Raw genomic sequence first — 23,360 nt, forward strand, 5'->3', positions numbered from 1 at the left:
AGTTACAGACAGCGAGGCAAACCAGAAGAAACTCTTAAATACACAAAACAAACTGAGGGTTGACGGGGGTGAGGAAAATGGGTGATGGGCATTGAGGAGGGCACTTGTTGGGATGAGCACTGGGTGTCTATGTAACTGATGAATCAAGGAATCTACTTCTGAAGACATGACTAGTCTGTATGTTAGCTAACTTGACAATAAAATTTAAAATGATAATATATAAACAGAAGAGAAATAAAAAACAACCATGAATAACAGAAGACTCATGCTTAGGTTCAACAATTGTCACCAATTTGCCATATTTGCTTTACCATTTTCACATGGGAGGGGGCTTTTTTGCAGAATCATTTGGAACTGAAGTTCGGACACCATGAGCCTTCATCCCCAAGTACTTCAGCACATATCTCCTGGTAAGAAGAGTCTCCTTAAAACCTACAAACTGCTGTCACAACTAAGAAAAAACAATACTTTCGCAAAACCAGTTTCACCATCTCACTTGGTCCCTCATTAATGAATTAAATAAATCAGACACACATCCATTCTATTGAGACACATTTTTGTATCCATATATCTGTACGCCTTTTTCAAAGCCATACTTTGTCAGTGTTAGGGATTCCACCAAGATGATCAGGTATACAGGCTTCTGTAGCCAAATAAAGGGCACTATCCTGGTAGGGCATCTCATGAGCCCTACACGCCCAGCCACAATTTGTCTTGGCCCCAGATGTAAATTCCAAGCAACAGTCTTAACTTTGCTGTTATTTTATCTGCTGTGTTGTATTTCCCTGACATTTCCAATGTTTTTTTTTTTTCCCCACTGCTCACAGCAACGACTGAAAAGCTGGTTTCTCGGTAGGACCATGTAATGATCTTTATCAGGTTCATGGGGTACTTTGAGCCACAGACTACAGAGATTAGGGTTTCTTGGTCATCTTTTTTTTTTTTGTCTATTTGTTCTGTTTGCCTATTTCTGAGTTCAAATCAAGCAACAACGACGACAAAATCTCAGGCCTAGAAAGAGGCACGGCCCTTTTGTGCTAACTTCTGACCTATGACTAACGCTATAAAACTGAAGCTACAAACGCTTACGCGTCTGTAACTGGAGAAAGTCTTTATCTCTCACTGCTCAAGGTTGAAACAGTTTCCCTTTTCCACACGGGACTCTAAATATCAAAATTTCAAAAAGAACTCTTACGTGACTGGTTTAATAGACAGAGACACTAAGTAAGAGCTTACTTGAAACTAATAGTCCTAGAATTCTAGAAAATAAAGAAACTAAATTTCTAATACTTTAAATTTGCTAGACTGAAAAAAATCCTTCCCATGGAAACCCCTTTTTCAGAAGCATTTTTATGTAAGAATCTAAGCTACCGTAATCAAAGTGAACTCTGGACAAATGAGATATGTTGGAATATCTGTGTTTTATTAAAAAAAAATATGCTTTTCAAAAAATAAATAAAAAGTATGCCTTTCTTTGATTTCGTCCGTTGTGAAGTGTAAGCACACATTTTCTTTTTTATAAGACTTGGGGTTCTTCTCTCATAAAAAGACAAATTAATCTGAACTTCCTAAATAATACTTGCAGAGTATCTTCTAATATCCAGGCCATATTTAAAATTCCCTGACAGTCCTCTCCCTACCCTCTGCTTACCAATACTCAAAATACAAACGACTCCTATAAACAGCCCTTGCCCGTCTCATGAAATCGACCCAGGTTCACAGCAGGTTTCTGACAACCTCAATGCTGGAGAGGACGGCACGCTGCTGTTTACAGGATCCATTCACATATACAGTTGACCCTGTGCAAGGCAGGGGTTAGTGGCCCCGACACCCTCCCCCACAGTGGAAAATCTGCTACAACTCTGGGCTCCCCCAGAGCTTAATTACTATCAGCCTACTGTTGACCAGAAGTCTTACCTGTAAAATAAACAAATAACATATATTTTGTACGTTACATGCTTTTTATGCTGTATTCTTATAATAAAGTCAGCTAGAGAAAAGAAAATGCTAAAATCACGGAGAAGAGATGACAGATTTACAGTTCTATAAAAAATCTGTGTATAAGTGGATCCACACAGTTTAAACCGGGGCTGTTCAAGGGTCAGCTGTATTACACTGTCGTCCCCTAGCGGTGGAACTGCATATCCCAATTCAGACAAAGGGTGTGCCACGAGTTAAGCAGCTTGGTAATTAATTTAGACTATTTTATATTAAAACAGGGAGGAGCACCTGGGTGGCTCAGTAGGTTAAGCGTCTGACTCTTGATTTCAGGTCAGGTCATAATGGCACAGTTCGTGGGATCGAGGCCCGCGTCGGGCTCTGTGCTGACAGCGCATATCCTGCTTGGGAATCTCTTCCTCCCTCTCTCTCTGTCCCTCCCCCGCTCGCATGTGTGCTCACACGCTCTCTCTCAAAATAGATAAATATTTAAAAACTGGATAAATAAAAGAACTGAATGAAAATCTTACATAATTTTTCCGATACAACATAAGACTTCAAAAAGCACCCAGCACATAAAACTTAAGGATAAAAACAATCACTTTTCTCTGCTGATAGGGGCAATGAGTAGAAAAGGTTTTTATGAACAAACCTGGGAATCTCACGAAGGAAAAAAAGAGAGAGCCAAGTGACTCAAGTATTTATTTCCAAGAAACTCACCTGTAACCTTGCAATCTCTTCTCCAAATTTCTTCTGCTGTTTTGCCAGGATAGACTGGTGGTACTCAGCATTGGCCTGCATGATACAGTGCTTTGCAGCCAAGACAGGGAACACCTCCTGGAAATAAAAATACTGACCAGGGGAGAGTCCAACCACACAAACCACCACAGACAACACGGGATGCAGGAAGAAAAAGGAAAAGGAGACAGAAATTAGAAATCACCCCATTAATGGTTTAGAGACAGGTTAGTCATTAGGTGTAAACAGAGAAGACAACATGATTTTGCAGGAACTGAAGTCAACGAATTCAATTTTTTTCTTCCAATTAAAATTAAGGGGTTTTGTTTTTGGGGTTTTTTTTGCACTGTTAAGTGAAGCCAATTTAAGTTTTTATAAGGTCTTCAATCAAGCCATGAAGTCAACATTTTGTTTACAAAGAAGAAAGGAAAGCATGCATTAGGAAGAGAAGGAGAACAGACATTCACAGAGGAATACCAAGCACGAGGCTTTAGAAGCTTTCTTAGGAGTCCTTACCCAGCCCTTAGAGTTAACTAAACCACCATTACTCACATATACTAATGAAAATGCTCTATAGCTGACTGTTTCATCGTGTTTTTAAAAGACAAAAGACAGTAAATTAAGTTCCCACTTAAATTCATATCTAAGAGACTTTTTAATAAAGATGATTTCTAGCCATAGAGAGACTATTTAGTATACACACTAACATTTCAGATTACATACTCAGAAACACATAGCAAACAAACACACTAAGTTAATATCTAATACGATAAAGTGTTATTTTGCCCTAATTTGTTTTGAAGAAGATTCCAGTCAAAATTCATTTTAAAAGATCCAAACATATGAACCAAGAAGCACTTATATCGGAAGATGCTCTTCCAAAACGGCAAATCGCAGCCTGCAACCTCACTGTCTTTAGGAGTACGTGCCACAGGAAATCCAAGACTTAAACTAGGCAATCGCTGTCCAGACAAAAATAGGAAAGAATCAAACACTGGATTACCACCTGGTACGCTTTCCTGGCTCCCAGGGAGTCACTTCCTAGCTTCCTGGATCACTACTTGCAGATATTCCAGTTTTACGACTAGAATATGAAGACACCTTATGAGCTTTATTAGTCAAACGGCAAAAAGACATCTAAATCTCAGACTGTACTCAGGCCAGTTCTCAAGGTAAGGCTGGAGCAGCTTGGTGTTTTAACCGGAGATTCTCCAGGAATACCAGGAATGCTGCAGAGGGAGTTTCCAAGTCTCTGAAGGTGCCATTCTTCTCTCGGTGACACGACTGAACTAATGGCCCAACAGGATGTTACGGGACACTGTGCAGCCGAACGTGAAGTCTCTCGGATGAAAACAAGGTGAGAGAAGATCCCAAGGCTCTTTTCAGGAGTAACAGTATTAACATCCAAGAGTCCTGGGCAACTTTCTAGTAACCTCTTGGTGTATTTTAAATCTCCAGCAATTCCCTCACATCAATCCCTAATTCTCTGACTAAACTAGAGTGTGCCGTTGATGTATTTATGCTTTTTTACTTCACCACGAAACTGTCTGCAATTTCATAATTTACAAGGCTTCCTGAATGACTTATAGATCAATAAATTCAGGGCGCCCGGCTGGCTCAGTCAGAAGAGCACGCGACTCTTCATCTCAGGGTCGTGAGTTCCAGCCCCATGGTGGGTGTAGAGATGACTTAAATAAACTTTAAAACAATAAAATAAATCAATAAATTCTCCTAGAAAAGATCATGTAACAAAAACCATATGCTATTATCATACAGACAAAACGAATTACCTGAACGTTTCTGAAAGAGTAGTTGAAACGCACTACATTTCCCTCAATCTGTAAGTTTCCTCTTAAATCATTCTGAGTTTACGCATCAGTCTAATCATATGCTTTGCGTTTGACCGTCACTGACTAGTTTTTTCAAATGCCACTTCAGAAAAGCTTACAGTAAAACAATTAATATTTTCTCTGATGTGCGGCAGCAGGTAGGCGGTTGTTTTCCTTAGCTGTACGGCAGCAGCCCAATTTTCTATCTCTGTTGGCAAAACTTAATTCTAAGCAAAGTCCTGGACGAACCTGCTTTCTTTTCCTTTTGTCTTTATGTCTGTTTTGTGCTTTAAGACTCATCTTGAAGAAAACAGGACAATAATTAAAAGTGCAAATACTCAACATGCACGCGTATCCATGCTTGTAGCAGATGAATCAGAATCACACAATGCCTTGATGTGACAAAGTTACTGGAGGCAGAGGCTCAAAAATTTCCAGAAAGAAGTTCGGAAAAACAAGTTCAGTAAAGAGTACAGGCAGAGGCACCCCTTAAATACAAAAGAATTTTTCATGCTTCTTAAATAAAAAATTATTTCTACCAACATATTCTTCAAATGCCTCTCCTAAAACTTCAAGTTTCTTTTTTATAAAACATAATTTGCAACGTTTTTCTTCTATACAAAAACCTCTAAGTATTTCCACATGCAAAATAACCAAGTATTTGCAAAAACAATAACTGACCTTGGGAAGAGTATCTTTGTACTGACACTGTTTAAAAGCATCACCAAAGTAATCTGCGGCCTGATTAGCCAATTTGGCTATGATGGCATCTTTCATTTTATCTGGAATAAAATAGGACATTGGCCATTGCAATTAAAAAATATATATAAAATAATCCGACACATCATAACTTAGTATGAACTCTGAGATCACAAGTTTGTACACCTGTCTTCCTATTTTAAAAGCTGATCGCTCCTCTTCACATGCAACAAAATAGAGAAAAAACCGGAATTACCTCTTGTGGCTTTTAAAAAAAAGACTTCTTGGGCCTGTGCCAGCATAATAAGACTGAGGGTCCCAACAGTATCTGGAGACAGGTCCACCGTAGGCTCTCGACTTAAGGCAGATAAAACTGTCTCTTTAATATGTAAAAAGGCACCACTAGCAAACTAGAGGGGGAGAAAAAGAACTTCTTTAAAGTCTATGTAAACTCAGCAAGACTTAACTTTCTACTGTTACACACAAATCATTTCAAATGTTAATTCAGTTGAACAGTTACTATATTTAAATTTTTATATTGTTACAGATCTAAAACATATGACCTACAAACAATAAGGGTATTTTTGCAAAATACTATACAGGAACAGATTTAACTAAGATTAAGAGTAAACCGCAGCAAAACATACAGCCACTTCATGGGACAAATTCAACTTATTTTTAGATATATTTCCCCAAGGCTAATATGAGAATAGAGGTCGGGATGAAATATTATTAAGGAGCTGTTAGTACCGAAATGATCTTGCTTTGGTCCCAAACAATTCCATCTGTCCCACAGTTAAACACGCTGTACTTAGGGGAAACCTCAAATAGCACAGGTGATCTGAGGAACAGCATTTACTATCCATTGATAACGATTTCTATTTGGCTTTCAAGGGTCCCTGGTGAAGTGATCCCCATCAGATTTTTTTACTCCGAAATACATTTTGCTGAGGTTCACCCAAAATAACTGCTTTTATGGAACACGTGATCCTGGGAAAAAGAAAGAAATCCGTCTGGGATTAGAAGATGTGGGTTATACGGAGGAGCTGCGTCGAGATTACTGAAGATCGTGTGTTGGAGTGAACACCGTGTTTCCTGCAGTCCCCAGGTATCATGAAACTGGAGTATCTGCACGGAGCGACGAGCCGACCTTTTGCTTAAACGCACCCAGAGAATCACAGACCGGAACGGCAAGGGACCCAGCCTCTGTCCCAAACGTGGAACGAGAGGCCGGCAAAGGCCATTGAAGAACACGGCCGAGGGTACACAGCTTCCTGGTGGCAAACAGCCTAGACACGCCTATCTAAGTCTTCTGGCATCACCACCCCCTTTCCACCACACTAGGTGGCCTGCTGTGAATCATCACATGCCAATTAGCTGAGTTACAGTTAACAGAAAATTGGCTTCATTTTCGCATTTTAAAATATTGGCCCTTTAGAGGCTCAAAAAGAAAAGTATGTCTGTCATCCATGCCCATTGAAAACCGCGCGGCAAGCCACAATTTGGAGCGTTGTTTGCTTAAAATGCATCTTCCTCTCACTTTCTTAGAAGAGCATTCTTAATCTCGCTTGTAAACTGAAACAACAGGAAAAATCAGACTCCACCTCTGGGACAAGCAAATTCCACAGCCATGGAAGACAGGAAGCACCTCTGGAATTCCATAAAATTTGGAAACAGAACCTGAAACCTCAACGGACCACTTTATTAACACGCTGGCCTTTGAGTCCCTTGTGTGTCAAATGGGGAGGCATTACACATACAACACGCATCACGAGGTTCATCTGAGAGTCAAATACTGTATGTGAGCACATCTGTAAATTGTAACACAATCTAAAGCATGAACTAGATCATTCGACAGCAATCACTTATTCTTTACGTTAAAAGAAAAAGAAAAGCTGAGTAAATAATACACTGCCACCAAATAATACGCCGTATTAGTGACAGTACCCAAAATCTAAATTTAGCTAGCTTGAGAACATGACATATCTGACCACATGTAAATATGCCCTCTCCACAAGCCAGAGTTAGAAGTTTCTTACTAAGAGGCCTTAACTTTTGTGACAATGGTAAAATATTAGCTGTGTCTCTTAAGAAAAAATATATTTAAATAACGTACATCTGACCCTTGAACAACAGAGGTTTGAACTGCGCAGATCCACTTATACATGGATTTTTTTTTCAATAAATACAGCACAGTACTGTAAAAGTATTTTCTCTTACATATTTACTGTAAGAATACAATATAAAATACATAAAACGTACACAATACAGGTTTTTTTAATTTTTTAAGTGTATTTATTCTGAGAGAGAGAGAGAGAGAGAAAAAGTGTGAGCAGGGGAGGGGCAGAGAGAGAGAGAGAGAGAGAGAGAGAGAGAGAGAGAATCCCAAGCAGGCTCCATGCTGTCAGCACAGAGCCCAACACGGGGCCTGATCTCACGAACCTTGAGATCATGACCTGAGCCAAAATCACGAGTTAGATGCTTAACCGACTGAGCCACCCAGGCGTCCACAGACAATACATGTTATTAAACTGTTGATGTTATCAGTAAGGCATCCAGTCAACAGTGGGCTATTAGTAGTTGCGTTCCAGGGGAGTCAAATGTTACGGTGTATTTTTGACTATGCAAGGGGTCACCACCCCTAACCCCCACGCTGTTCAAGGGTCAACTGTACAAAATTTTTTAATGAGATCAATTATTTAAAAGGGACTTAACCAAGAACTTCATCTCAAACATTCAATCATTTATTCTCCCAACATTTATTGAGCCTTTATTATGTGCCAGGCACTGTCCTAGGTGCTAGGTATACAACAGTGAGGAAAAACAGAGCTGGTCTATAGGTAAATAGTTTAGGGATTTCAAAAGTGTGAATCAATTCATTAAAAAGTACATTACTTTTCAAGAATGTATCTGTGTATAAAGAGACATCTATAAGCCTAAGTACAAGTTATTTGCAATTTAATCCAAGTTAGTGTTGATTATGTGGTTACTGTTCTGCATACCTGGTAATGCTTAGCAGCGACTTTCAATCCTTCATCATTATCCAGGTTCTGTTCTGCTGCAATCTGGCTAGCTAATGCTGCGCAATTGAATAACACACAGCTCTTTTCATATCCTAAGCTTGCAAGAGCTGTAAAAAATTAAGAAGGAAAAATTTATCAGATTATTTTCTCTAAAGGAAATAAATGTGTCAAAGATAGATACTATGAAATCTCTCCCACCGGCTCTCACAAAAACAAGTTTCCAGACCTGTTTTCTCACCCATACTAGTACCCGTATTTCCAATGCTGCCCGGCCAGGCAGCAATTTATTTATTTCCACAACGATAATCCCATCATCTAAAATTCAAAAGATCGAGGAGTTATTCTTTCCTTTCCTTTCCGTCCACAATGCTACTAGGTTCCAAGTGAAAAGTCATTCTCATGTCAATTCTCACTGAAAGTCAAATAAATTGTTTTCCCATCACCTCTCAAAATTTTACAGAAGATTGGTGTGTGTGTGTGTGTGTGTGTGTGTGTGTGTGTACACACATATATCTTCTCACCACATTCAAGCCAGTAAGCCAGTTCTTCCCTATGACAAACCTAACCCAAGGCAGGCACCTCCAAGTCTCACACCCTTATCCCGATACATCCGTCAGAAGGCTAGATTGTGCAAGCAGTTAAAATACAGCTCTGATCAGGAAACCACACACCTCACATCCACCATCAGGAACAGAAACAACAAAAAATAACAACTGTTGGCAAGCGTGTGGAGAAACCGGAACCACTGTGAGCTGTTGCTGGGAAGGTGAAACGCTGCAGTCCTGAGGAAAGCAGTACAGCAGTTCCTCAAACGCTCGGAAATAAAACTCCCACTGGATCCAACAATTCCACTTCTGGGTATATTCCAAAAAGAACTGAGAGCAGTCACAAAAACGTATTTTCACACCCACGTTCGTAGCCAAAAGGTGGGAGAAACCCAAGTGTCCGCTGATGGGGAAGCACGTAACGGAATATCATTCGGCCTCAAAAAGGACGACTTCCTGTCACATGCTACGCCACGGACGAACCCGAAGGGCACTGTGCCAAGTGAAATAAATACGCAGATCTCAAAAGGCAAATCGAGGCACGCCTCATTTTACTGTGCTTCACTCTACTGAACTTTGCAGACAACTGCATTCGTTTATGAGAGGCAGTGGCAACCGCACCAAGCAAACCGACCAGCACCACTTTGTCCAACAGCATGTGCTCACTTTGCGTCTCTGGGCGACATTCTGGTAACGCTCACAGGACTTAAACCTTTTGCATCATCATTATTACATATGTTATGGTGATCTGTGATCACTGATCACAAGTCCCCGAAAGCTCAGATGACAGCATTTTTTAGCAACAAAATTTTAAATTAAGTTATATACATTGTTTCTCACACATAATGCTATTGCACACTCTGAACAGACTACAATATACCATAAACATCACTTTCATATGCACCGAGAAACAGGACAAAGCTTTACACTTGAACAAAAATATACTTGCACTCTCGTTCTTAGTATCCTAAAATTACACAATGTTCTAATGAGTGGGTAGCCCATGCTTTATTTAGCCAAGACATTACTGAAGGACATTTTTTTAATTTTATTTTTTAAAATTTACATCCAAATTAGTTAGCATACAGTGCGACAATGATTTCAGGAGTAGATTCCTTAGTGCCCCTGACCCATTGAGCCCATCCCCCCTCCCAGCACCCCTCCAGTAACCCTCTGTTTGTTCTCCATATTTAAGAGTCTCTTCTGTTTTGTCCCCCTCCCTGTGTTTATGTTATTTTTCTTTCCCTTCCCTTATGTTCATCTGTTTTGCCTCTTAAAGTCCTCATATGAGTGAAGTCATGCGATTTTTGTCTTTCTCTAATTTCACTGAGCATACTACCCTCCAGTTCCATCCACGTAGCTGCAAATGGCAAGATTTCATTCTTTTTGATTGCCGAGTAGTACTCCACTGTATACAGACCACATCTTCTTTATCCATTCATCCATCGATGGACATTTGGGCTCTTTCCATACTTTGGCTACTGTTGATAGTGCTATCAACATTGGGGTACACGTACCCCTCTGAAACAGCACAGCTGTATCCCGTGGATAAATGCCTAGTAGTGCAACTGCTGGGTCGTAGGTAGTTCTATGTTTAGTTTTTTGAGGAACCTCCATACCGTTTTCCAGAGTGGCTGCACCAGCTTGCATTCCCAACTGAAGGACATTTAATTCCCAGTATCTGCTACCGGAGTGCCTTGATGAACTATGTCCTGCTCTATTTATGTTAAGTCCTTTGCTTCCCACGTCTGCCAGGAAGAACCTATCTCACTTAAGTATCTTCTAGTTCTGGCACCTGCTCCTTGCTCTCAGCCCAGCAACGTGGCATTGCAAATGCCAAAGAAAAAGAAAAATCCTTTTCTTGACCTGGTCTCCCTCTCAGCATAATGCCTTGTCCTTAAACCCTTACTGAAAATCTTTTAAGATGAGCAATCCGCATTTGCGGTTCCCATCTCCTCACCTCTGGTCCACCCCTCAACCTGATGTAGGGGCATGCCCCTAGTGAAACTTCTTTCATTACCAAATCCACTGACTTCTCCAACTTTATGTGACTTGACCTCTGCCACAACGATTCTGTCAGTGAGGTTCCAACCTGGATAGATACTAAAATCACCTGGAGGTATTTTCAAGGGTACCAATTCCAGTGGTCCACCCCGGAAATTCTTCCTATCACATCTGGCATTCTGTATCTTTACATGTGTACCTTTCACATTTTCCTCAGGTAATTCTAACATGCGGCCAGGTTCAGGAACCACCGGACTATGTGACCTTGGCAACCCTTCTGGCACTCAATGCCGTGTCTCTATTCTTCTCTGGTTCCTCTGAGATCTGAAAGCTTTTTCTCATCCTCATTCCCAGGAACCTGTTCCTGTTTCCTTTGAACGTTATTATCACCTAGCTCTGGCCTTCACACTTTTCCCGATCTACGGACTACCAGAGGAGATAGATTTATTATTATCATTTAATGATAACTGTTCCCAAATCTACATCTCTACCACTCTGGAGTTTTAAATCTCGTTTCCAAATGCCAAAAAAAAAAAAAAAAAAATTCTACCCAGACACAGCATACAAAAGTCAAACTCAACTTGCCTTTTGGAAGGAATATCCAACAAGTCAAACTGAGTTATAAATCGTAGAGTCAACCCTCAACTATTCCTCTTCCTTCTGAGAGACACTCGGCAGATCCAGTCAGTTTCAACTCCGAAACGTCACTCAAATCCCCTCCTTCTCCTCTGACCCACACCTACCACTCTCTCTCATCTCATCTGTCACCAGTCTCCTCACTGGTCTGTTCGTCTCTAGGACCTGGAGTCAGGCTTTCTGGAATCACATCCCACTTCACCAAATCCTTCCCTTATGACTTAGAAAGTCTCTTCATCTTTCTAAACAAGTGTGTTCAACTGGTAATAACAGTGCCTTTCTTCATTGGGATTTTGGGGAATTCAGGAAGATAATATATGTGAAGCCCTTTCCACAGTGCCTAGGTGGAGTAAGTACTCAATAAATTCTAGCTATTAACACGTAAGAGAGAAGAGTACACATGCATAGTATATTCGCACCTCTTCACAATCTGCTTTCCAATGTCTTCACCCTCCATAATCCTCAATTCAACCTATGGTTTCAAGCCTTAACGATAATTTTATTAGTATGCATCATACATAATTTGTACCATATACTATGTGTTATATTATGCATTCTCTATAATGCATACGTACCACAAATAATGTGTTACGTGTACTTACTTACAATAAAATACATTCCTATCACTTACTGCAGCTAATATTCACTGCACACTCTCCTAAGGACTCTGCACGTATCCACCCATTTAATCCACACAAGAGCCCAAATGAGATAAACAGTATTTCACAGTACTATGTATTCCCCGTTTCAAAAACAAGAAAATTAATGCACACGGTGGTTAACCTGCCAACCCGCCTTCGTTCTTCTGACCTTTGGTTATAATGGTCTACCCGTAACATTACTTTTTAGCTGGGAAAACCAAATTCATCCTTCAGAGCTTAACCTGAACACAGCTTACTTTCAACAAGCAGAATTCCTGTCTTCCTCATTTACGGGCTCACTACCCTGTGCATATCCTCATAGACTATCCGTTATATTTTGGAATGATCAGTTGTTTTCCTAAACAGACTGAATACAACTGTCTCATTTGTTGTTGTAACTAGGACAGTGCCTGGCAAGGCATAGGCTCTCTACAAGTATTTGGAAATTACATTAAAAGTTGAAATTTAAAAAAAAAATGTAAACATTTTTATTATTTACAAAAAGCTGTCAGGAGAGCAATTTGTAAAGCCTAAAATAATACAACGTGTTTAGCCCAAGCGTCTTCTCATTTTTTAAAAAGTCATTACATACCCAATTTTACAGATCCTCCAAAAAGTGAACCTTTATCAAAAGCATCCTTCCAGGTAAATGTCAAGCAGATCTTGATAGAAAAAGAGCAAAGAGAAAATTATCTCACCTTCTTGCTTCTCATTAAATATTAGGTCTATTTTGAAGAAAAATCCACAATGAGGAAAAGGACTAAAGCTTGTCAAAACATTATCTTCTGTAGACAACTAACTCCTTTCCCTTTTCCTGGACCACAGAGTTTTCTTTTTTAAAAGTAAAATACTAGCACTATGATATTTCCAGTGGTCATTCTGCCTCAGTAATTGTGCATATATTGTCCTCTCCAGAAAACACTACCTTACTCATCTTTACAACACACAACGGCGTGAACGGAACAGGCACTTAATAAATGATTGTCAAATAAGCCAAGAGAAGCAAAGGTTTCCTTGAATATAAAATTAAAAATTACTCCCTGATGACAAAAGGAGAAGGGTTACCTTTGGGGGAATGAGATAATATGTTATTTCTTGATTTGGGTTGTACTTATACATGTGTATTCGCTTTATAAAGATTCAAGCTATACACATGATATTCACTTTTGTACGTATGCTATACATAAAAGTTTACTTAATAAAAAAAAATGATTTCACTCTGATTCTAATATATTCCACATATAAAGGTTAAAAACAACTTACCTCTTTTTAATTATGTATTGCAATCCCAAGCAAAAATTTTGTTAACTCTGGATTAGAGAAATTTTCAATATACACAAAACTAGAGAGAATAACAGAATGAACACCATACAGCCATCACAGTTTTAGCCTTTTGAATGTCTTGACTCACCTACTCCCACTTTCCATGTCCCCTCCCAACCCTACACACATACTTTTTCCTCCTTGAGTATTTTAAAGCAAATTTCAACATATTCCATCACCTGTAAAAACTTTACTACAAGAATGTTTAAAGCATTTTCCATAAACTACGTATTTTGAAACTTAAAATGTCACACAAATTGAAAACTTTTAACAAGTCTCTCAAACAAAACTGTGAGAAATCATCAGCATTTTTAGTATCTAGCCTTTAAAAGAAAGCAAATATTCTTGTAGTATAACATCTAATCATAACAGCACTTGCAACTTTATATGCAAATATAATTTGTGTCAATTTTTAAAACACAGACACTGAGACTAATACTTCAGTTTCCTTTTTTATTCTGTGTAACACAAAGGGAAGGACATCACAGACTATGTTAATCAGTCAACAGATCCTATTGATATAAAATACAGGGGGAAAAAATGCAGTCCAATGCTCCACATAAACCCAAAAGTTACTAAGGAATGACATGAACAGGAACAGAATTCCAAGAGACTCTTCCAAAAGATATAGATTCTCATCAGATGGGCTTACAAGCTTCTAATTTGTATCAAAAGGTCTTACAGAAAGATAAAATAGGGAAGAAGCACCATTTATTTTAAAAAGTGATACCATGGGGCGCCTGGGTGGCTTAGTCAGTTAAGCAGCCGGCTTCGGCTCAGGTCATGATCTCGGGGTCCATGAGTTCGAGCCCCACGTCAGGCTCTGTGCTGACCGCTCGGAGCCTGGAGACTGCTTCGGATTCTGTCTCCCTCTCTCTCTAGCCCTCCCCCATTTGCGCTCTGTCTCTGTCTTTCAAAAATGAATAAATGTTAAAAAAAAAAATTTTTTTTTAAATGATACCATGTGTCGGAAGAAATGGGTGTTTGCCATTATTATCATATAACTTCAAAACAAATTAAAATTAATAACTTACCTGATTTTCAGAGAATGGGAATTTGGGTTCAATGGAACAAATTTGATCATAATATCTAAAAAAAGAAGAAAAGAAGGAAAATTTATAATTACCAAAGCTAAATATTATATACATTTACATATACACAATTAGTTTATGAGTACACAAAAATTATTCACGCTTACTTTGAGCAGCCCACAAATCAAATTCAATCAGCCATTTTAAAGTTAATAAACACAATCTTTTAATGTGTAAATGAGAATGTGAAATGCATGCAATAAAAAAATTTGTGAACAAAAAACTCATACTCACCACTAAAGAAAAATACGTACCAAGTGTATTGGCTAAAAGGAAACTAACATCTGCCCAGAACCAAAGTATTTCTTAAAATACTACTTCTTATTAAGGCAACTGTTTATATCCATTGAGCAAATTAACATCTCTGATAAACTGCTATTTAAAAACATGTTTACTAACTTTCACATATGCCTTGGACATCTCCACTTCTGCCCATCTCCACTGTCACACCCTTCATCAAAGCTTCCACCCTACCCAGAGATACACTCACGATTATATGGTCAATTAATTTCAACAAGGGAGGCAAGAATATGCAATGGGAAAAAGGCAATCTCTTCAACAAATGGTGTTGGGAAAACTGGACAGCAACATGCAAAAGAATGAAACTGGACCACTTTCTTATACCACACACAAAAATAAACTCAAAATGGATTAAGGACCTAAATAAATGTGAGACCTGAAACCATAAAAATCCTAGAAGAGAGCACGGGTAGTAATTTAAGAAATTTACAAAACAGAATAACAGAATTTAAGAAACAAAATAAACGAGGGACGCCTGGGTGGCTCAGTTAAGTGTCCGACTTTGGCTCAGGTCATGATCTCACAGTTTGTGAGTTTGAGCCCCACAACGGGCTCTCTGCTGTCAGTGCAGAGCCTGCCTCAGATCCCCTGTCCCCCTCTATCTCTGCTCCTCCCCTGCTCACTCTGTCAAAAATAAACATGAAATAATAATAATAATAATAATAATAAATGCAAAAGAAAAAAAGAGACAAATCAAAAGGCACACTCTTAACTATAGAGAACAAACTGATGGTTACCAGAGGCGAAGTGGGTGAGAAAATGGGTGAAGTAGGTGAAGGGGATTAAAAAAGAGTACATTTGATTTTTTTTATTCTTATTTTAATTCCAGTTAACATACAGTGTTGTATTAGTTTGAGGCGTACAATATAGTGATTCGCTAATTCTATACATCAGCCAGTGCTCGTCACAAGAGCACTCCTTAATCCCCATCACCTGTTTCACCCACCCCCCACATCCCCCCTCACCCCCGCCCCGTAACCATCAGTTTATTCTCTACAATTAAGAGTCTGTCTCTTGGTTTCTCTTTTTTCCTTTGCTCATTTGTTTTGTTTCTTAAATTCCGCACATGAGTGAAATTACATGGTATTTGTCTTTCTTGGACTTCTTTCGTTTACCATTGTACACTCTAGCTCCATCCATGTCATTGTAAATGGCAAGATTTCATTCTTCTGTATGGCTGGGCAATATATACACACACACCACGTCTTTATCCATTCATCTATTGATGGACACTTGGACTGCTTCTGTAATTTGGCCATTGTAAATTATGTTTAAACAAACAGAAAATGCACAGACCTTTTCAAATTAGTGTTTTATTTGGGTAAATACCCAGTAGTGGAATTACAGAATCGTATGGTAGGTCTATCTTTAACTTTTTGAGGAACCTCCATATTGTCTTCCACAGTGGCTGCACCAGTTCGCATTCCCACCGACAGTGCACAAAGATTTCCTTTTTCTCCACATCCTTGCCAATACCTGCCATTTCTTGTTTTTTACTTTAGCCATTCTGGCAGGTGTGAGGTGATATCCCATTGTGGTTTTGATTTGCATTTCCTTGATGATGAGTGATGTTGATCATCTTTCATGTATCTGTTGATCATCATGTCTTGTTTGGAAGAACGTTCGTGTCTTCTGCCCATCTTTTAACTGGGTTATTTGTTTTGGGGTGTTGAGATTCAGAAGTTCTTTATACATTTGGATACCAACCCTTCATCAGATATGTCATTTCCAAGTATCTTCTCCCATTCCGTAAGTTGCCTTTTAGTTTTGTTGTCTCCTTCACTGTGTGGAACCTTTTTATTTAGGGTAGTCCCAATAGTTTATCCTTGCTTTTGTTTCCCTTGGCTCAGGAGACCTATCTAGACAAAAGCTGCCACGGCCAATGTCAGAGAAGTTACAGCTTGTGTTCTCTCCTAGGATTTTTATAGTTTCAGGTCCACATTTAGGTCCTTAACCCATTTTGAGTTTATTTTTGTGTATAAGAAAGTGGTCCGGTTTTCCCAACACCATTTGTTGAAGAGACTTTTTCCCGTTATTCTTTCCTGTTTTGCCAAAGATTAATTGGTCATATGTACTGCAGGTTCATTTCTGGGTTTTCTATTCTGTTCTATTCATCTATGTGTCTATTTTTATGCCAGTACCATACTGTTTTGATCACTACAGTTTTGTAATATAACTTGAATGTAATACTTCTAGCTTTGCTTTTCTTTTTCAAGATTGCTTTGGCTTTTTAGGGTCTTTTCTGGTTCCATACAAATTTTAGGATTATTTGTTCCAGTTCTATAAAAAATGCTGCTGGTATTTTGATAAGAATTGCATTAAATGTGTAGATTGCTTTGGGTAGTATAGATACTTTAACAATATTTACTCTTCTAATCCATGAACATGGAATGTCTCCATTTGTGTCATCTTTAGTTTCTTTCATCAGTGTTTTATACTTTTCAGAGTACAGGTCTTACACCTCTTTGGTTAGGTTTATTCCTAGGTATCTTATTATTTTTGGTGCAATTGTAAATGGGATTGCTTTCTTAATTTCTCTTTCTGCTGCTTCATCACTGGTGTATAGGAGTGCAACAGATTTCTGTATGCTGATTTTGTATTCTGCAACTTTATTGGACTTGTTGATCAGTTCTAGCAGTTGCTTGAGAGTAATGTACAAAAATGCTGAATCACTATATTGTACACTTGAAACTAATATAACACTGAATGTTAACTAAACTGGAATTAGATTAAAAAAAAAACAAAAAAAAACTTCTACCCTCCCTTTAAAGTAGACTAATCACAAAGTCTCCTTGAGTCATTTGTCATTCTTCTCAGTCTACTCTCCACACAGCAGCCAGAACAATCATCAAACAAGAAGCAATCTTCTCCCTCATCAGGCTGACCTTTGAGCTAACATGAGAGATTGGGGATATCCAAGGCAAAGCCTTCTAACTGGCCTCTCTAACCCTTCCTCCTTCCCTTATTACCTCCCCTCCCCTCCCCACCTTCTTCAGGGCTATCACTCCAATGACTGTTTCTGAGGCCAATCTTCCAGGGGGAGGGGCAACACCTGTGAGACCAAGTTTTTGGCTGACATGGCCACAGGTTTGGTTACAAACAACAAGATCTGAGCAATTAAGTAAACACAATGAAGATAATGGACACTAATTTCTAACTGTCAGAGAAAAGAGTTACAAATACAGAAAGAGAAATGGCTAGAATAAATTCTGTAGTTTTTGCTTGGAATTGAGAGGTATCAGTGTGATTTTCTAATATGGTGGAGAAATCCAGGGGTGCCTGAGTGGCTCAGTTGGCTGGACGTCTGACTTCGGCTCAGGTCATGATCTCACGGTTCATGGGTTCGAGACTTACTGTCAGTGCAGAGTCTGCTTCGGGTCCTGTGTCTCCCTCTGTCTCTGCCTCTCTACCCCTACCCTGCTGGCTCCCACACACTTTCCCTCTCTGTCTCTCTCTTTCTCAAAAATAAACTAAACAACAACAAAAATACACACACGTACACACACATGTATATACAGTGGAGAAATACAAAAACAGGTATAAATGTGGGTGTGAGTGTATTTCCTAAACATATATGCTCAGAGGGCCTAGAAGCAATAACACCTTGGTGGCATAAGCACATCTAGAGCCCAGATGAGTAATTCTCTGCTTTAGGAGCCAACACTCCTTCAAGAAACGACAGATTCCATGGCAGAGACGGAGAAAATTCAAGAATCAAACCTAAAACATCTTGCTATGTCAGAGAGTCAAGGAAGTACTCAAAAAACGAGGACGTGTCAAAAAGACCTAAGAACTAGCTTTAAGGGGCTCCTGCTAGCCAAGTCCAGAAAAAATTAAATGAAATAAATCATAACCCATTGAGAAAAATAAGAACACCAATTTGAACCAAATAAAATAAAGAGATGAATAGGGAAAGCCCTACTGTACAATGGCAACTCGTAACGCTAGAAGCTATAACAGAGTTGGAAAAATCACCACGGCACCTTTCAGAGTATCTGTTTCAGTTAAGATATATCAATGGATGCTAACACAAGAAAGTCTGATGGAAACAGGGTATTACAAAGATTCAAAGTATCTCCCCACAAAGTACTTACTAATTTGTTCAACATACTCATCAACTGTAAGGTCAAGAAACCCAGCAGACATCATCTTGATCAAATCATGAAAGTTAAACACATGGCACCGAACAACATCAAGTTCTTCCTGAGATGCACAAAACCAAAAACAAAACCCAGCTGCACTTTGGTGGTACTGCTGCCCAAAAATGCATAAATCCTAAGAAAAAATAAGACGAACCCTTACCGAGGGACATTCTACAAAGTAAGCAGCTTATACTCTTTAAAGATGTCAAGGTTGTGAAAAACGAGGAGAAACTGAGGAACTGTTTCAGACGTAAGCAGACTAAAGAACCAATTAAATGCCAAAGGATCCTGGATGAGATCCTGAGCCTGTAAAAATATCATTGGGACAATTAGCAAAATTTGAATGCATTTTATGGGTTACACGGTAATATTCAATCAATGCTAACTTCCCAATTTTGAAAGCTGTACCGTGGTCATGTAGAATATTCTTGTACCTAAAACATTCTCGTACTCTGAAAAAAAAAAGGAACTCTGAATTATTAAATGTTGAAACGCTTTAACTCATTCCTATCATACTTAAAATTTCATCCACAATTTTTGACAAGGTCTGGCATTATCCAGCCATCATCCACCTCTCCAGCCTCATCTGAGAATATTCACTACACGTTCTATTCATCAGTCTATGCTCTCTCCTGGCTCAGGGCCTCCACCAGTTGTTTTTTTTTCCCCCTCTCTGGACACTTTTCCTATCACGATTTCCTGCTTTTCTTATCTAGGCTGATGTACCATCAAAAAAGCCTTCCCTCATTTGTTCGTTCACCCATTCATTCAAAAAATATACACTAAGAGTTTACCATGTACCAAACACAGTTCTAGGACATAGAAATTCAGCAGTAAACAAACATTTAAAATTTTGAGCCCTTGTAGAGCTTTACTTGTAGAGGGGGAGACAAAATAGATAAGTCAAAATACAGTACAGGAGACCGTAATTAGTGCTATGGAGAAAAAAGTAAAAAGGATAAGGTGTTGCACAGGGTGAGAAGACTGTGGTCTTCAATCACAACATGTGATAACTTGACACACAGAAGAAATAAAACAATTTCAAAAACCACAGATAATAGAGAAGGTATGAAGGAGGTGATGTGATGAGGCCAGCAGGTAAGTGAGATAAAAGATTAGCAGTCGTGGGACCATCAAGTGCCAAAAACTGGGACAAGAGCATGCCCGAAAACACCCAGCCACGGCAAGGAGGCCAGTATGGTCACAGGGCCAGCACAGAAGATGGTGGAAGGTGCAATCAAAGAAGTAACGATGTTCTGAGCAGAACCGTAAGACTTTCGGTTTCTACCATACGGAGGAAGAGGGGAACCCATCAGAGTCTGGACAGAAGAGTACCACGAGCTCATCTGTTTTCACAGTCACCATCCACGCCGCCGCGTGGAAAACGGACTTGCAGCTGTGCAAGAGCAAAGGCGAGAGGTGGGTCAGGAGGCTACTACAGTAACCCAGGCAGGAGATGGGGGGAGCGTAACTCGGCTGTTTGTTCCACAGTGGTGGCAGAACTGAGGAGGACGGTCAACCTAACTCCTGTTTTAAACCAGGAGTTTAAACTCTCCCTTTATAATCTCTCGGGCCTCTGAATTCATCCTCCATAGAACTTACCAGTTTGTAATATACCTACTTACGGAATTATGTATGGTATCTTTTTTCTCAAAGCATTCTAAGCTCCATGAGAGCAGAGAATGCGTCTGTTTGCTATTTAATTGCTAGCCCCAGATATGTCACTAAGCTGCCAATTTTTAGAAATTAATTTTTTTTAACGTTTATTTACTTTTGAGACAGAGAGAGAGCATGAACAGGGGAGGGTCAGAGAGAGGGAGACACAGAATCTGAAACAGGCTCCAGGCTCTGAGCTGTCAGCACAGAGCCCGACGCGGGGCTCGAACTCACGGACCGCGAGATCACGACCTGAGCTGAAGTCGGCCGCTTAACCGACTGAGCCACCCAGGTGCCCCTAAGCTGCCAATTTTTAAAAAGTAACCTTTTTTATCTCTGGAAAGTAAAACCCAAGACTCTCTGTTTTGTGAACCAACAGGAACTACCAAAGCGCAGCCCACAAGGAGACACCAGCCAGGTCCCAAGGGCTGGAGACAAAAGAAGGCAACAGCACGCAAGGCCCAGCAACAAGGCTGACAGAGCAACTGTTTCTGAGAAGGGCTATTGTCGGCTTCGCCAAGCAAAAGGCAAAGTCAAGATAATACGCAGGTCTTGACACAACAAGAAGGAAAACTGCCAGCCCTGTAAGCTTCTTCCCTGACCTGGGCCAGCTCAGATGGAGGGCACTCTAGGTACACAGCCGCCCAACTGTCATTAGCTAGATTCATTCTCCAAGGAAGAGTATCCGGTCTGGTTGAGAGGGCCCCAGGGGAGGGGGTGGGCAGTCACAACACAGTCACCTTCACTCTCTGCCTCAGTGACACCCAAGTTCCAGCACGCCCTCCTCTTCTCCCAGAAAGCCCGGCCACCTCAACTTGAGCAGCTGGCTCAGCTGCTGGAGACAAGCAATGTGCTGAGTCACCAACTCCCAGCCTGAGACTGTACATTCACTGCCAAGTGTAGGTGGCCCCAGAGCTAACCCTGGGCGGCAGTGAGGTGCAGCCAATGAATGGCCAGGGAGGCAGGCACTGGGAAGAAAGGGGACGATGGAAGAGAGGGGAGCACGCCAGCTAGGTCTCCAAGGCTCACAGCCCCGACCCACTCAGAGTGGTGGCTATGAACAATACAAAAACAGGCAGCTGACCAGGCCTTGGTTTGCTGACTCCTCTACAGTAAGCAAGAAAGGAAGTAGTAGGAGATAAAGCTACTTCCTCTGCAAATGGATCAGCGGGGGGCGGCTAAACAGAATGTCCTGAATTGTTTATAGCTATCTCTATTCAAAGCTTTTGGGCTCGACTCTCCAAAACTTAAGCTGTGTAGGGAAAAAGTACATTTATATCATATATTGAAATACTAGAAGCTATGCGATGGAATCCTCAAAGTAAAATAGCTGTCTCAGGACAGGTGATGTAATTTAAAATAAGTACTATGGGAGGACAGTCACTGGAAATAATATCTGACTCCTATGGAGTCAACCCCAACAGAAACCAACTAATGCTTTTTTTTCTTAATTGTTTTTAACATTTATTTATTTTTGAGAGACAGAGAGAGTGCAAGCAGGAGAGGGTCAGAGAGAGAGAAGGCGAGACGCAGAATCCAAAGCAGGCTCTGAGCTGTCAGCACACATCCCGACGTGGGGCTTGAGCCCATGAACCATGAGATCATGACCTGAGACAAAGTCGAACGCTTAACCGACTGAGCCACCCAGGCGCCGCTCAACTAATGCTTTTCAAAGAAAGCAGCCATCGCTAACTGTAGTTACCACAGGCAAAATGCTACTTATTCCTACAACACGAAATACAACGAACTACTCCTTCTACATAATTCCATCACACTATCCCTTGTAATTCAGCCTAAATCTTAGGTCTCAAAATTCTCTACAGAGGGAACAAGGGCAGAAACAAGAAAATCTACCCACCTCTCTATCACTTAAATATGCTTTACTGTATCAGCAGATTCTAGCTTAGGATATACCTCTAACAAGTAGACCTCTGCTGCGAGTTTTCCACAAGTAGGAAGAAGGAACGCCAGTATGCTACAAAGTTGGTGAAAGACAGACAGACAGACAGACAGACAGAAAGAAAGAAAGAGCATTATGGGAAATAATGCTGCAAAGAATCCGTATGTAGTTTTAGTATTTTAGAAATAAGTAGGGGCGCCTGGGTGGCTTGGTCGGTTAAGCGTCCGACTTCGGCTCAGGTCACGATCTCACGGTCCGTGAGTTCGAGCCCCGTGTTGGGCTCTGGGGTGATGGCCTGGAGCCTGCTTCCGATTCTGTGTCTCCCTCTCTCTCTGCTCCTCCCCTGTTCATGCTCTGTCTCTGTCTCAAAAATGAATAAACGTTAACAAAAAAAATTAAAAAAAAAAAAAAAAAAGAAATAAGTAATGTTTTGGGGCGCCTGGGTGGCTCAGTCGGGTACGCATGCGACTTCGGCTCAGGTCACGATCTCACGGTTTGTGAGTTCGAGCCCTGGGACAGGTTCTGGGCTGACAGCTCAGAGCCTGGAGCCTGCTTCAGATTCTGTGTCTCCCTCCCTCTCTGCCCCTCCCCTACTCACTTTCTGTCTCTCTCTCAAAAATAAATAAACATTAAAAAAAAAAGAAAGAAAGAAGTAATGTTTTAATCAACTATAAAATTTCAAACACATTTAAGAGGTATAATGTCACAGTGGGCGTATCTCAAGCTTGCAAGTCCGACAATCCTGAGTTTGAAACCCAAGTCCGCCAACTCACACCTGTGTGACTGTGTGCAAGTTACGAATAACCTCTCCAAACCCTTCCTGATGTCAGGTAATATCTCATTTAAGCATGAGGAAAAAGATACCATACTAGATTCTTAGGATAGTGTGGATACA

General features: G+C 40.2%; 1 protein-coding gene across 3 annotated transcripts in view; it reads right to left on the reverse strand.

Annotated features, from left to right (window-relative positions):
- PDCD6IP (programmed cell death 6 interacting protein) overlaps nucleotides 1-23,360 on the reverse strand; it is a 71,078-nt gene that overhangs the window by 40,740 nt on the left and 6,978 nt on the right. For 2 of the 3 annotated variants that reach the window (XM_049629053.1, XM_049629055.1), the window contains exons 2-7: nucleotides 14,411-14,465; nucleotides 12,646-12,715; nucleotides 8,207-8,334; nucleotides 5,461-5,614; nucleotides 5,187-5,287; nucleotides 2,659-2,790 (exon numbers count right to left, since the gene is read on the reverse strand). In XM_049629053.1, the coding sequence (XP_049485010.1) occupies nucleotides 2,659-2,790; nucleotides 5,187-5,287; nucleotides 5,461-5,614; nucleotides 8,207-8,334; nucleotides 12,646-12,715; nucleotides 14,411-14,465 (640 nt within the window). The remainder of the gene's footprint in view (nucleotides 1-2,658; nucleotides 2,791-5,186; nucleotides 5,288-5,460; nucleotides 5,615-8,206; nucleotides 8,335-12,645; nucleotides 12,716-14,410; nucleotides 14,466-23,360) is intronic. The other variant, XM_049629054.1, reaches the window with a different exon arrangement.

The sequence above is a fragment of the Panthera uncia genome, chromosome C2 (genome assembly GCF_023721935.1).
Source record: "Panthera uncia isolate 11264 chromosome C2, Puncia_PCG_1.0, whole genome shotgun sequence".
NCBI classification, from domain to species: domain Eukaryota; kingdom Metazoa; phylum Chordata; class Mammalia; order Carnivora; family Felidae; genus Panthera; species Panthera uncia.